Source organism: Lissotriton vulgaris, chromosome 8 (assembly GCF_964263255.1).
Source record: "Lissotriton vulgaris chromosome 8, aLisVul1.2, whole genome shotgun sequence".
In the NCBI taxonomy this organism is placed as follows: domain Eukaryota; kingdom Metazoa; phylum Chordata; class Amphibia; order Caudata; family Salamandridae; genus Lissotriton; species Lissotriton vulgaris.
This window is the reverse complement of record NC_141696.1, coordinates 1,369,878,377-1,369,893,326: the sequence shown is the minus strand read 5'-3', so window position 1 is coordinate 1,369,893,326 and position 14,950 is coordinate 1,369,878,377. Positions and strand designations below refer to the sequence as shown.

At 41.2% G+C, this 14,950-nt stretch overlaps 1 protein-coding gene across 2 annotated transcripts in view; it reads right to left on the bottom strand.

The window, feature by feature from the left end:
- The window catches only part of LOC147698758 (trifunctional purine biosynthetic protein adenosine-3-like), a 376,225-nt gene that overhangs the window by 36,089 nt on the left and 325,186 nt on the right, over nt 1-14,950 (bottom strand). For both annotated transcript variants that reach the window (XM_086935329.1, XM_086935328.1), the window contains exon 20: nt 7,390-7,531. In XM_086935329.1, coding sequence (XP_086791455.1) covers nt 7,390-7,531 — 142 coding nt within the window. The remainder of the gene's footprint in view (nt 1-7,389; nt 7,532-14,950) is intronic.

The window sequence follows — 14,950 nt, the reverse complement described above, 5'->3', positions numbered from 1 at the left end:
ATGAAGGTCGAGCAGAGGGTCAGTGATGCTCAAGACGTTGATACCAAGGTGGAAAATCTATCTAAAGAAGTGATTCAATTAAAGAAAATCACAGAGGACCTGAAGAACCGTAATAGGAGAAATAACCTAAATATATATATATGGCATTCCAGAAGGCTCCGAAGGCTCCGAAGGCTCGGATCTGATTAATTTTTTGAAGATATTTATACCGAAAATAGTAGGTCTATTGTCTCTCACGGATCTCAATATCGAAAGGGTACATAGGATTGGCCCCCTTGGTGCTTCAAATCCACAAAAGCCACGGAGGTGATTGCTTATTTTCTGCAATATATGGATCTTATGATTGTTATCTCAGCAGCCAAACAAAGCAAGCAGGTGTTGTGGTCGGGCCAAAAGATTTTCTTCGATCAAGATGTATCTAAAGCTGAAGCTCATCGCAGGAAGGAACTTTTGGACCTCAGACCCATGCTACGTTCCATGAATGCCAGATATGGCCTTATACATCCTTGCTCTTTCAAAGTCATGTATAAGGACAGGACTGTTACTTTTGCAGACCCTTCCAAACTCAAGAAGTTTAATACATTCACTTAGGGGAGAAGTCATGGAACTTAGTAATCCATAATGTTGTTAACTTACATTTTTATTTTCTTCACAGGTTCCTCTTCTTCACAGGTTCCTCTGCATCCTCTTCTAGTTCAATGTCTATGTTTTGTCCAGATACAGTGTTCCCCCCGTACTGTTTGGTAAGTTTCATTAGCACTGTGGTTGTTTGTTCACTCTTTTAATACGGTTTCCCTTCTTATTTGTAGTTATACATTTCATCTAATTTCAGTGTCTCAGGGCCATATGTATCAAGGCAAAATGAGTTCGCAAACGCGGAAATTCGCAGAATTCCGGCATTTGCGAACCTATTTTCGCTAAATGGTATGTATGAAACATTTTTGGTTCAAAATAAGGAATCGCTAAATTCGCCATCCTTATTTTGCAGTTGCATTTAAGGAATTGCAAATTTTGCGATTCCTTAAATGCAATGTATCAAGGAAAAAAACATTCCAAAATGTCATTAAGGAATCGCAAATTAGCACCAACTTCTAGTTGGTGGTAAGTTGCAAATTCTTTAAAAAATGCATTTTTTCAAAAATCAAAAGGTGCCATGTGACGCTCATACATGTCCTTAGGGCATGTATGTGCGCCATATGCGCACACATGTGATTTTCAGGGGTGCAGCAGGGTGTTCTTGAGACACCCCTGCATCCTTGAAAATATTCACAATTTGCGATTAGCAAATTCGGATTCGCAATTTCCCCTTCATTCCTATGGGCCTCCTGGCCCATAGAAATGAATGGGAAATTATTCCTTAATTGCGATTAGCAATTTGCTAATCGCAATTATGGAATTTTAAGGAATCGCTAAAAAGAAGCGATTTTCTACATACATACCATTTTCGATTTCTAAATAGCGATTCCTTAAAAATTGCTATTTAGGAATCGCAAAACGGAATGTTGATACATATGGCCCTCAGTCTTTTGAGCGTGTCTATTTCTCTCTCCGCATCGTTCCCCCCTCCACATTATTGCCTTTCTGTTTTTTTTGTATTTATGTCTAAAGTCCTACGGCCTACTGTCATCTTCTCTTACTCAGGGAAGAATAGGTTCTTCCTTATTTCCTCACTTCCTCCCACCCCCTTTTTCTGTTCTCTCACTCTATTTTCTTATTCTACATTTCTATTGATTCACAGCATACTTTCTTGATGCAATTCTCTCTTGGGGTACTTCAATATGTTTCACCAGATTTTTCACGATTGGATATATTATCTTCCTAAATCAAGTCTTTATAATAATCTTTAAGTTTTCTTCAAGAATAATTTACGTACTGTGTCATGGAATGTTAAAGGTCTTTGTAACCCGATTAAAAAACAAAGAGTCTTATTCTACTTATCAAAATTGTATTGTCAAATTGCTCTATTACAAGAAACTCATCACAAGGAGCAAGACATTAATTCTATTGAAAGACAATGAGTTGGTAATATTTTTAGTTCCCCCGCTGTAAATAACTAAAATGGTGTACTTTTGTTTCATAAGTCGTTAAATAATTCATTGTTAAATGAATTCAAAGATGATGCTGGAAAGTTGGCTATTGTTAGATTTGTAGATAAATAACACACCATTTTTGATTTGCAATGTGTATGGCCCAAATGGTATGGATTTGTTATTTTGGAAGGAATTTTCTTCTATGTTATCTTTCCATGCATCAGGCAACCTTATAGTTGGAGAAGATCGCAATCGATTTATGGATCCCTTTTTGGATCGTAGATCCCAATCCGGATTTCCCACCACCAAAATGCACAGAGCCTTTCAAAGAGCCATTTCCCCTAGAGGACTTGTTGATGGTTGGCGGATATCACACCCAGATGTTCTGGAATTCACTTTTTTTTTCTCCAGTTCACAATTCTCACTCTAGAATTGATTACTTATTTTTTTACTCAACACACACTTCAATTGTTAGCACACACGTAGATAGGGTAAATTCACATTCAGATCACAATCCTATTATTGTAGATTTAGACTATCCTAAGCCCTTAGAGACTCTGCGTAACTCTTAGAACAGATTAGGATTTTAGAACATGAATATTTTTCTTCTAACAATAATGACACGCTATCTAAACTCATTATGGCAAAATTACAATGTAATATGCAATCCTGGGATAATGTATCTGACACTCCACTTCGTTTTATTGCAAAAATGTACGGGGGACGGACTAAAGCTGGCAAAACTTTAGCAAGCTTTCTTAAAATTAAAAAACAAAAATCAAAGATTGTTGCCATAACAGATCCAGTTGGGTTAGGCAGATTACTGATTCTAAAATGTTAGAATGTTTTTCCGATTACTATACTAATCTATACACTCCTGAATCATCCCACTCAACTGAACAATTAGATGCTTTCTTTCAATCAATCTCTAAAGACCCTGATCATAATGTAAACCTGTCTTCTTTGGACACTCCTTTATCGGAACTAGAGCTTTTAAACACACTAAATCAACTACCCAAAGAAAAAAACACCCGGGCCGGATGGTTTCACTATATGCTTTTTTTTAACTCATTTTAGACGCCTTTTAATTGCCAAGTATTATCTCTTCTTAATCACTTTTTGACCACAGGATGAACAAATGCCTTTTTTTGTCAGGCTATGCTCTGCTTAACCCTCAAAAAAGATAAGGATCTTGCTCAATGTAGTAATTATAGGCCTATCTCATTGATTGATACGGACTGCAAGATCTTTGCTAAATTATTGGCACTTCATATTAATTCTGTTATTCCAGATTTAGTTGATATGCATCAGTCAGGTTTTGTGAAAGGAAGATCTATTTCAGATAGCTCTAGACCTTTCCTCAACATCATCACTAAGCCTCTAAATGTAACTCTCCCTTAGCTGCCATAACGCTCAATGTTGAAAAGGCATTTGACCGAGTGAATTGGGAATTTATGTATGGTGCATTAAAATGGCATGGTTTTAGTCACCATTTTCTCCAATTCATTTAGTTACTTTACTCTGAACATAGTGCCTCTATCTGGGTCAATGGTAAAGAGTCCCACTATTTTCCTCTACATAGAGGTACCAGGCAAGGCTGCCCTTTATCTCCCCTTACATTCATTCTATCATTAGAACCATTCCTTAGAACAATTTGGCGTTCCCCAGCCTTTCCGGGGTTTCAATTTAAAAAGGTAAATATTAAGTACACTGCATATGCAGATGATATCTTGTTATATATATCTAGCCCTCATATATCCTTAACAGAGTTTGTTTCTTTACTAAACACTTATTCTTTTGTTTCGGGTTACAAACTCCATATAGATAAATCAGAGGTCTTGCCTGTCAATGAATATTGCATCCCAGATATGTTCAAGGACTCAGGTTTTAAGTGGAATTCAAAACATATTAAGTGTTTAGGTATCCTCTATTCTAACAATATTAAAGATATTATTAAGATCAACCTCAATGAGATTATGATCAAAATCACAGCGCTGATAGATGGATGGTCTCCTTTATTTCTGTCCTGGTGGGGTAGATTAGCTACAATTAAAATGATGCAGCAACCTATTGTTAACTTTTATTTGTCTATGCTCCCAGTATCTCGTCCTCATACTTTTTTCAAAACTATTAATCATTCTTTGATTCACGTTTTATGGAACAAACGTAAACCTTGTATCTCCTTAACCCGCATTCAACATTCTAAAGATTCTGGCGGGGTCAATTTTCTTAACCTATATGTTTATCACTCGGCCTTCACTTTGAAACATATTTGGGTCTCCCTTTCTGAAGCTCAAACATGCGCAATTTTCTCCCTTTGCCTTTAAAGAAACAGTCCGTATCACACAACCCCCTAGAGTGCTCTCCTCCCCAATACTTACTCATTCTATAGCCATTACTAAACCTTTGCTTTTTTCTTCCAATTCCAATATTTTACAAACTCCAATTTGGTATAACAACAATATTAAATTAAACAATAGAGTGCTTACGTGGAAAGAGTGGATCAATAAAGGTATCCTAGTCATAGGACATCTATTTTCTAATGATTCTCTGCTTGATTTCTCTGATATCCAGCAAAAGTATTATATTTCTACTCATTTTGCCTCCCAATTTCAGAGCCTAAAACCTCTTCTTCTCCTTTGTGTCTCCCAACAGTCTGATAGAGCTCCAGACACACAACCCCCTTCTTCTTTGTTAGATTTTTCTTCACCAATGAAAGCTTCTGGCATATATAAATTATTGATCGGTCCCTCTAAGTTAGATACGAAATCCAAAATAGAGCTCACGTGGGAATCAGATCTACATCATGAATTTCCAACTCACACTTGGAAATCAGTATGGGACAAGATTCATATCGCATCTCGTTCAGCAAGTATGACACAAACATTATATTATTTTTATGATAGATTATATATTACCCCCACAAATTTAACCTTTACACCAATACTAATTGTTGGTCTTGTTCTCTCGATAAAAGTGATCTCCTTCACATGTTCTTTGAATACTCTGTATGAGAAAGTGTAATGAGGTGCCCCGGGCCTATGTTCTTTTTCTAAATCTACATCAAAACAAAACCCAATTGCATCTCTAGCCACAGGTCAGCAGCTGGTAAATGGTACCACAGGTACCCAGGGTACTGTGACCAGAGAAGGCCTATAAGGGCTGCAGCTCTTATTGTGCCACCCTTAGAGGTCCTGTACCTTCACACTCACACACTGCCTTTGAAGGCTGCGTGTTTTGGTGCAGAACAAAGTGAAGAGTCGACTTGGCACACATCCTTGTGTGCCATGCCTATAACCCACAGCCCTGGCATAGATCAGTCACTCATCTAGCTGGGTGCACTATACCAGTGGTGAGAGTACAGGTGCACGAGCCCTGTACCCCTACAGTGTCTGTGTCCATTCTTACACATTGTAGGTGCAGTACTGCCATTAAGAGTATATGGTGCTGGGAGTTTGTCATTACGAACTCCACAACACCATAATGGCTACACTGAAAACTGAGAAGCTTGGTATCAAACTTCTCAGCACATTACCCCAACACTGATCCCAGTGTGGGATTTAATGAAAAATGCACACAGAGGGCATCTTAGAGATGCCCCCTGAAAACTAACCTACCACTAGTGCCCAGGCTAAGTAGCTGCTTTCAGCTACCACCACCAGACATGTTTCCGGACCCCTGGGTCGGGAGCCTGCTGCTCTTGGGGGCCTGAAACAATGCACATCCTGGGACGAGGTGCAACGTCTTCTCCCTCACAGTGTGCAGGGTGGGCAGGGTCCAGGAAGGGAAAGCTTCAAAGGCTTTCTGCCTTTGTGAGCTTCCCCAGGCCACTTGCTGCTTTCAGCAACTGGTCCCCACTGGTTCTGGCCCCACTTTGGGTGGCAGAACCAGCAGGAAAAACAAGTGAGGAAGAGAGCTGTGCCCACCTCTGCCAACATCACCCCTCAGGTGGGGAAGGCGAGGTGAAGCACAACTCTCAGGCCCGCCATCTTGCAGATTGGGAAACTCAGCCAACCAGGGAAAGGATTATGCCCCCCCACTGTAGAGTGGCATAATAGGGGTGTACCCACCCCAGGGAAGGGACCCATTGGTTCCACCATTTACCTACCTGTAACACCCCTAAATCTAGTATTTAGGGGCACCCCTGAACCTTGCTTCCAGAGACAAGAAGAAACTACAAGAAAAGAAGAAGAAGGACCAAATGGCCGTGCCGAGGCTAACAATAGGAAGACGCCCACTGACTTGGCACCAGCCCTACTAGCCTGTCTCCACCTCAAACCTGCTCCTGCGAAATCCTGGTATGTCCTGTGGCCAGCAACCTCAAAAACACAGGCGGACCAGCCTTCAACTGCAAAGACTGTGTCTCCCGTGAACAACGTATTTGTTCATCACAACCTCTGGCCCCGGCCGGAAACCGCGAACCTGCACCACTCTGCACCCACAGTCTACACCCCGATTTCGAATGGGCAGACACCATGAGGAGGTCTCCCCGGCGATCCTGACCCAAGATCTGGGGACCCCTGACCTGGCTCAAGCCTACCGCTGACACCTGCAGCCTCAAACTGGAAGGTCCCTCCAACCGTGACCAGGAGCCGGTAAGAAAATCCAACCCTAAAAAGCACCCCTGCACCTGTTGCCCCACAGCCTTGGGTGGCCCAACTGATGGAGCCCAACCAACCCCAAGCATCCCAACTTACCTCTCGAAGTGGTGGTAGCACCCCCAGAAGTCCTTCGTCCCCGAGCCAGCAGTGCCTGTGCAAACCGGAAGTTCCCCATTGCAAAGAACAGGGCGCCCTTTTACTCTTTCTAAAATATTTAAAATGCACTTGTTTTCTTTATTACGGTTATATTTTCCAATTCAAATTTATTAGGTCTATAATTGATTGTTAAATGATATGCTTATTCTGCTATTTTTTTTCTTTCAATGTTTATTATCTTCTTTCCATTACTAGACGGTTATGTTACCCTGTATGATTATACCTGTCTAATATTGACTTTAAGACATGTCTCAATATTTGATGTATTGCCTTTTGTTCATTATGTTTCTTCAATAAAGCATTTCTAAACTGAAAAAAAGATTGAAAATCAATAATGTGAGTAGCAGTGCAACATAAGAAGTAATTTGAAATGAGCAACTGCCATTTGAGCTCATTGTTTATAGACATAAGAGACTTTTATGTTGGTAAAGCAGATTATTTAATCTCTCGTCTTATTTTTTGCTACAAAGTTCAAGAATGTTTATTAGTCTTGTCATGCTCCTACTTAGTCCTTCCAATCACCAGCATATTAGAGAGAACATTTACTGCACATAAGCATACACACATGTAAGCATGCACACAACCCTGATAACCTCACTTACCATGCCACTTTCTGACAAAGGGACCTGATAAAGTCCTCATGAATCCTGAAAGACAGATCAGGTCAATAGAGAAATCATCCAGTACTTTGTTTAGTGTGCCTTCATATTCTGCTCGACTTCCAAACAGTTTATGGTCCATCATCTTCAGTGGGGTGAAACAAAGTGCAAGACATTAGCCCCAGTTAACACACACGCACAATTAGTTTTTAGACATCTTTCAATCAAAAGCTAATTGGGAATTCATTTTTTTCAAGAATATGTAGGACATCTGATTTACTGACTGTAGAAAGAAACACAAGAAACAGTCATTAAATGGGCAAAATACAATTCTCTTTTCACCAGAAAAATCCACGACTTTATGAAACACCTCATTAGTCCAACCGGCCACACACTCATGGCCTTCACAATGGGTAACTGCAGTACGGGGTTCCCACCAAGAGTGTGGGACCTCTTCACGAGTGTGGGGACCCTTTGTGAATCAGGCTCATGGTTTGGATTTCAAATATGGAAAAGTGAGAAAACTAGAATCTGCTTTCTAGCAAAAAATGTTTGTGGATCTAATATTAAAATACAAATTTCCAAGAGTGAGTGGTTTTGTAATTGCTACATTGCACATAGAACTTCAAGTTCAGGACGCTACGGTGTCTGCATGAGTAGTAAAGACAGAAGCTGGGGACGAGGCAGCTCAAGAGTGCTATGACCCTTAGGAATTTGTGAGCATAGCACATTCCAAATGATACCAGAAGCTTACAAAATAATATAAAAACATTTCAGGAATTGAATCAATATATACTGACTCAGTTCACAAAGAAATTGGTTTATCTGCAACCCAATGTTTACCCCTGCAAATGGGTACAGATGTACACATGTCTGGAATTCACAAATGTTTTCCACAGTACCAGCAGCAGGCACTGATAGTGTTAAGTTGAAAGGCTCCTATTTCGAATACTATTAACTATTGTTTTGATCAATCTGAATAAACCATAAAAAATGTGTACAAAAGTATAGTTTCTAATATTGTTCCTGGTCGTCAGGGGTGGGTAAGCTGATTTGCATAGCTAGCTTAACCCTCACAGTTATATCATTCTTTAATTAAAAATGTTTTGTAATTCAAATTAAGCAAGATAAGAAAATATTGTGTATGAGAAATTAGTCAAATTAAAAGCAAACCTAAACATGGCAGATGACCAAATAATTCATGAAAGTTGCTTTAGTTTACATAAGAGATATCCATCCATGACAATTGGTGCGGGTAAAACAAATTAAAAATGCTAATATTCATATAAAACCAACCACTTTAACAAACAACTAGATCTAAACTTCAATCCAATCCTTCTTGCCTTCAAAATGTAACCTACAAGTACTAGTTGCACCTGGATGACGCCAGTTTTCAAAGGATATTTCCACCTGCAGATTTCTCACGACTTGAATCTCTCCAGATGTCAAATTGGAATCAGAAACTTTAAATTTGAGATTTTCATTTTGACTCCTGGATCTCCTTTTCTGCAACAGCCCCCACTGAGCTCTTCCTACAAATTTAGAAGCCCATTCGACATTAAAATAATCCTCGACAATGTAGGAGGCCCAGGGACGAAGCATGTCAACGGGTTAGGTGTATGAGGGCCTTCCTAAAAAAAATGTGTATTGCTTATCCTGTTCTTTTAGACACACACGCTAGGATATAATGCAGTTCACGAGCAGCAAATTGCAAGATATAGGTGGTACATTACATCAGGATTGCTTTTTGGCTTGACTACACTTGACAAGGAGGCTGCAATCCTTGGTGGCCCATTCCCACTCGTTCCTCAGTTCCATACTTGAATGACAGAACTTGTTATATGAACCCTTTCAGGTTATCTGAACCTACCCTGGCTGAATTGTTTGACTTGAGGGCATGTGCCAGGGGAACCAGAGTAAAAGAAACTGCAGGGATAGGGGTCAAGAGAGAGACCATATACCTGTATATTTTCTCTAAGAGAAACAACCACTGCCAAGCGGTTATCTGTTCCGATTCCCTGGGTAAGCGTGGTGGTGTGAAAGGGCAGGTTAGAGTGTCAACTTGCTCTCTGCAATGACATAGACACCCATAGAGAGTACTCATCGGATTTCACTGGTCACGCACGAAGGGGTTGGCAAAGACTGCCATCCCAGAATGCTAAGAATCCACAGCAGTGAGGAGAAGCGGGAAACATCATTTACAACGAAGTCTTTTCCACGCATGACGTTTTCAACGATCCACTTACCCCGCAAACGTCTCTTCAACGAGGGAGCCTTCAACGACCGTCTTTACCACGCAAGTGGTATTCCTTTTGGTCGTCCAGCATGTAAGTTCTGCGTGGCCTTGGGGGGTTGGGGGGGTCTCCCCCCCCATAAAAAAAAACGAGCAGGCTACATACAATAAAAAAACGCACTAAAGTGTCAATAAAAAAAAAAAGAAAAGAGCCGCACCGAAGACGTGGCGAGTTCGTCATAATTGAAGTCCTTTTTTAGTTTTGGTAGACGTGTTTTAACGCATATTTCGATGGAGGATGGAAGTAAGAGCTGGTGAACGTAACGTTTTTGAAATGCGAGTTTAGAACTTGCGTTCTAAAAAGCTGCGTGGTACAGCCACTTGCGAAGTAAAATTCGCGTGGTAATGCCATGTGGAGTATTTGTATTCGTGGTAAAGTCATATATTCAGGAGAAGCTTCGCTATAAAAGAGGCACCGCCATCACCTAAAGAGGCACCCTTCCTCCTGAGCCCTTAGCCAATCCCCAGAGAGGAAAAGGCGGGGTTCCAACATGCATACTGTTGCAAAGTAGTGTCCCTGAAATGTTGGATTATGAAGAACATGTCTCCATTGAAAGAAGACTCTGATCACTCAGAGGAGTCAACGCAAGACTTGCATCAGACATGTTCTAACTACTTCCTTCATCAGGCACGAGAAGCTGTGTGGTACGGGCTGCATATGGGGAAGGCGGAAGATGATTTTGGAATGCTGGTGCTGGAAACCCGGCCCTTCCAGACCTGTAGTGATTACACTTCCTTGTCTCTTCAGAAGATCCCTCAGTATTCTTTGAGGAATCATGAATATCAAATCCATACTTGACAGGATAACATCTGGCATGTAGAAACTACCAATAAAAAGACTTAAGACTGATATCAAAGGCATAAAGTAATGATTGGTGGTCTAATGGACCTCTCGGATGTAAGACCATTTTTTTCTCTGTCTCATAAAAAATGTTTTACTGCATGCAGACAGATCCTAGGCAGGCATTTACCCCATTCTCTTTGTGGGTCAGCAAGAGTTTAGATTACCTAGCACACAGGAGGCTCTACCCGTTAGTCTTTCACCAAGACGAGCACATTTTCGAGCAGGTAGACTTCTCGTCTTGTCTACAGTCCCAAGCAGCTCTCTGCCTTGAGAGAGGATCTTGATCAAACAAGGCTTGGGTCCGTAACTCCCCAGACTGGACCACCTTTTGAATTGTGCAATTTACTAATGTGGTGTTTATTTGAAAGGACATGCTCTATTGATTTATGAATGTCTTTGTTGAAATATCAAAAATAAGCTAAATAAAACTTGAAAACTTTGGAATTAATGGTCTAAGGTTGATCACAACTCTAAACAAAATACCCCTCACCCCCCCCCCCCCCCCCCCCGTTTGCTTATTTCAATATTGAGAGAGGTTGCAGCAGTTTTTATAAGGTGAACCCAACTATGATCGGCAATATTTTCTAAGGAACTTCATTTAGAATTTCCCATCATTCTCCTCCTTTTACTCAAAATGTTCTGACTTGTCGTTTTACCCATTTGCATTTCCTCAGACACATCCCATATAGTGTCTTGAGCCACTAAAGTCCAAAATGGCTGACCTGTGGCATGGCCTAGAACTTTCTCTCTCACCTAACAAGCACACTCAACTTCTTTCAAGCCTGGCCTATCAAAGCATACTCCCACCCTTTGCATGCATGCATGCCTGTCTTCCCTTCCTGGCTACAGTGACTAATCCAGATCTGTGAGTCCAGACCATGGGCCACCACTGACATGCTGCTGCCAAACAAAAATGAGCTGAAGTACATCCAGGCCTTTGTTTGGAGAAAGGTTTGATCATTGTCAGATGTCATTTCCTACCTGGAAAGAGAATAGCTCTGAACAGGCCTGATTGCCCGTGAGCCCCAAGGGGAACTACTCGAGAAACATAGGTGCAGATTTACAAGCCCCTTGCGCCAGTTTCGTGTCACTTTTCCCATGTTAAAAGTGACGCAAAAGTGGCTTGTAAAGCTGCCCCGTAGTTCTAAGCTTCTCACTGGCAACACAACACAAAAGCTCAGGTTACCATTTTAAATGTACATTTCTAAAGTAAGCACTATGAATCTGTACCGACGACTCTGTACAAGGCCCAGGATAACTGTCAGGGGTAAACCTTCCATTTTAAATTTAAGTTTCAGTTTTGTTTTGACTTTTGAAATCCACAGCGAGTTTAGAATGCTATATGGCTCTTATTAAGCTTGTGTTGCTGAGTTATATGGGTGGGCAAAAACTGTTGCTGTAACTTTCACATTTTGAATTTGACTTTTAAGCAGTTCCCATTATTTGTACGTGTGTTTCAGCTGGTTTAGGAAAAAGTCAAGCATGGCAATTTAGGTGCAAAAACCTTTTCATGTGCCACGCGGTGCATACTCGGTGCATAGCTGCATAGCAGCTCCTGACTGGCCAAATTTCTAAATACTAGATTTCCAGAGCCCCAAAAACAGAAGAGGGACGGTACCGTGCTAAAAATGGATTTCTTATAGCTAGTCATTTTTTTAACCGATACACTGCAGTCGGGTAAATAAATACCTGTGAAGAGTGACACGTTCAGCCATTCCTAGTTTTATAGTCCACAAGATATATTGCACTCTCGGACTTGTAATTTCCCCTGTAACGGTAAATATGGACACAAAAAAGTAATCAAAGAGTGCTTTTGGCTATATAACCAGGACTGGCAGAAAGTGTCACGTATTACGCCACGTCACACAATTTGTAATTGCTGTACAACGTCACACAATTTGTAATTGCTGTAAATAACAGATGCTACAATTACTCAATGTAATGTATTTCTTTTTAGAACCTCGAGAGGGCATTATATGATAATACATGTCAGCAGTTACATTTTTTTTCCTATTACATACAAAAGGAGTTTTTAATAAAACTTTCAGATGTATTAATTTTAAATGTGCAGATAATATTAATTTGAACAAAAGTGCTTTACATAGTATTAAGTAAAGCAACGTAGATCAAATGAGTTGTTTTGAGCAGGCAGTTGTGGAGTGAGTAGTTGAGAAGTGATCAGGGCGGATATAGACACCGACAGTACAACTAAAGCGCTCTACACTTTTACATGAACATTTAAATGTTTACAAAATTCTTCATAGCCAAACAGAAGAAGCTGAATATAAGGAGGTTTTAAGGCAACAGCACTAGTGTAGTTTGATAATATTCATTTTGGGAGCCTCGACTAAAGGCCAGTAAAGGGGAGTTGTAAAATGTGTCAGCACTGGTGTGTCTCATGTCTGAAAAGATGAGATCTGAGAATAACTATACATTCTGCTAAGGAGGAATGGCCATGAAGTCAACCGGATACTTGTTCCAGCGCACAAGCAGCTGAACGGAACAAAAGTGGAATGTAGCGCTGGAAAGTTTGGGGACAGGTATGGGGTAAGAGTTTGTGGGGAACAAAGAGTATAAGGTGATTGAATAAGCAAGATCGACAGATGAAAGAAAGCTAGTCCCCTTAAAAGCAAATCAGTCAGTGGGCTCTGGGGCATACAGACAGGCATCTGCCCTGCTGCCAGTGGTAGGGGGTATACCAGGGTGGTGGGAGATTGACAAGTAGAGATTTGGCAAAATATATCACTTTTAAAGGCGGAGCATTTAGGTACTTTTGGAGGTCCACATCAACCTAATTTACTCATGACAACTGAAGAGTGAGTTGGTGAAGGCGAATGTGTTTTAATAGTATTGACAGTGGCAAGAAGTATCTTTGAATTAAACAGCACACATGGGGTTCTTGTCTGTGGAGGTAGGGGCATTGAAATTGGGACAGGGTTTGAGAGAAAATGAATGGGTGTGGAAGGGTGACTTTGGACAAAGCTGAAAGATAAAGGTATTACTTGTAGCCGAACATAACATTCAAGGGTACTAGAACATCAGGTGACAGATAGGAGTCATGCAATTGCTGATTTGATGCACAAAGGTAAGAATATGGTTTGACTGTCACAAGCAAAGAAGTTGCTAATTAATCCAAAACAGGAGCATAAGCAATAGAGTGAGTGGGCAATACACTTTGAGTGGTAACAAGTGGACGAGTCTTGGGTGAAGACTTGAGAACACAAAGCCACAGATGATTAATCAGCAAGAGTTGTTGAGGGACATTTGAGAGGTCTTTCAGCAAGGCCACGCAATCCCTGAATAAGTAAGACAGAGTTGTCAGCTGTTATTAAACAACCAGTGGACTCCATAGCTTAGTTGTACATTTAGGCCCCACACCCAATGCAGCAGGATACAAAATATTTATTTACACTTTTATTTGCCAGTAGTAACTACATTGAATGGCTGGGTGTCATCTTGCATAATCATTTTAGGAATACTCCTCTCCTCTTGTCCACTGTGTTGAGTGCAGCAGGCTGGTAAAGATTGATGCAGGAGCATCATGAACCCCTTTTCCTGCTTTACCAGCTGTAGCGGGGGTTGGGTACCAAAGGGTAGGTCTATGTAACATGAAATGTTTATATTGGTGTTTATAGCTTCTTTGACTGTGATCAGAAACTCATAAATACCAGATCTGATGGAGACTTCTAGCTGTAGATTCCTTACCTTTGAACCGCAACTGGGTCAGAGGCAGACTCCTCTCCCTTCCCAAGCCAGATCTGACAGTAGTGACAGATAAGTCATTCTTCAGATAGGGCGGCCATCTGGATGAGGTGGAGATCACGGGACTCTAGTCTCCGGCAGAATCAGGATTCCATGTCAACATGCTGTATTTCTGTGCCATCCGACTGGCATTGAAAACCTTTCTACCCTCCATCAAGGGAAGGCTTGTGCAGGTGTTCACGGACAACACCACCGCCATGTCATACTGTAACACATAGGGTGGGGTGGGGTCAAAGACCTTTTGTTGAGAGGTACTGCGCATCTGGACATGGATGGAACAAAAGGGCTTATCCCTGAAGGTTCAACACCAGGCAGGCTCTCTGAACGCCAGGGCAGACAAACTCAGTCACCGATGCCTAGCGGATCACAAGTGGCGTCTCCACCCAGAGGTGGTGCAAGGTCTCATTCAGCAGTAAGGAGAGCTTTGGTTAGATCTGTTTGCCTCCACAGAGAACGAGTAATGTCAGCAGTTTTATGCGGTCGAATTTCCAGGGCGGCTCTCGGAGACGCTTATCGTCTCGAGTGGAGATCAGGCCTCCTGTACACCTTTCCACGAATACCAATTCTGCCCAGAGTTCTCAAGAAGATCAGGACGGCCAAACCCAAGTCATCCCTGTGCTACCGGACTGGGCATGGAGAGTCTTTTATATCGAGCTACTGAACAT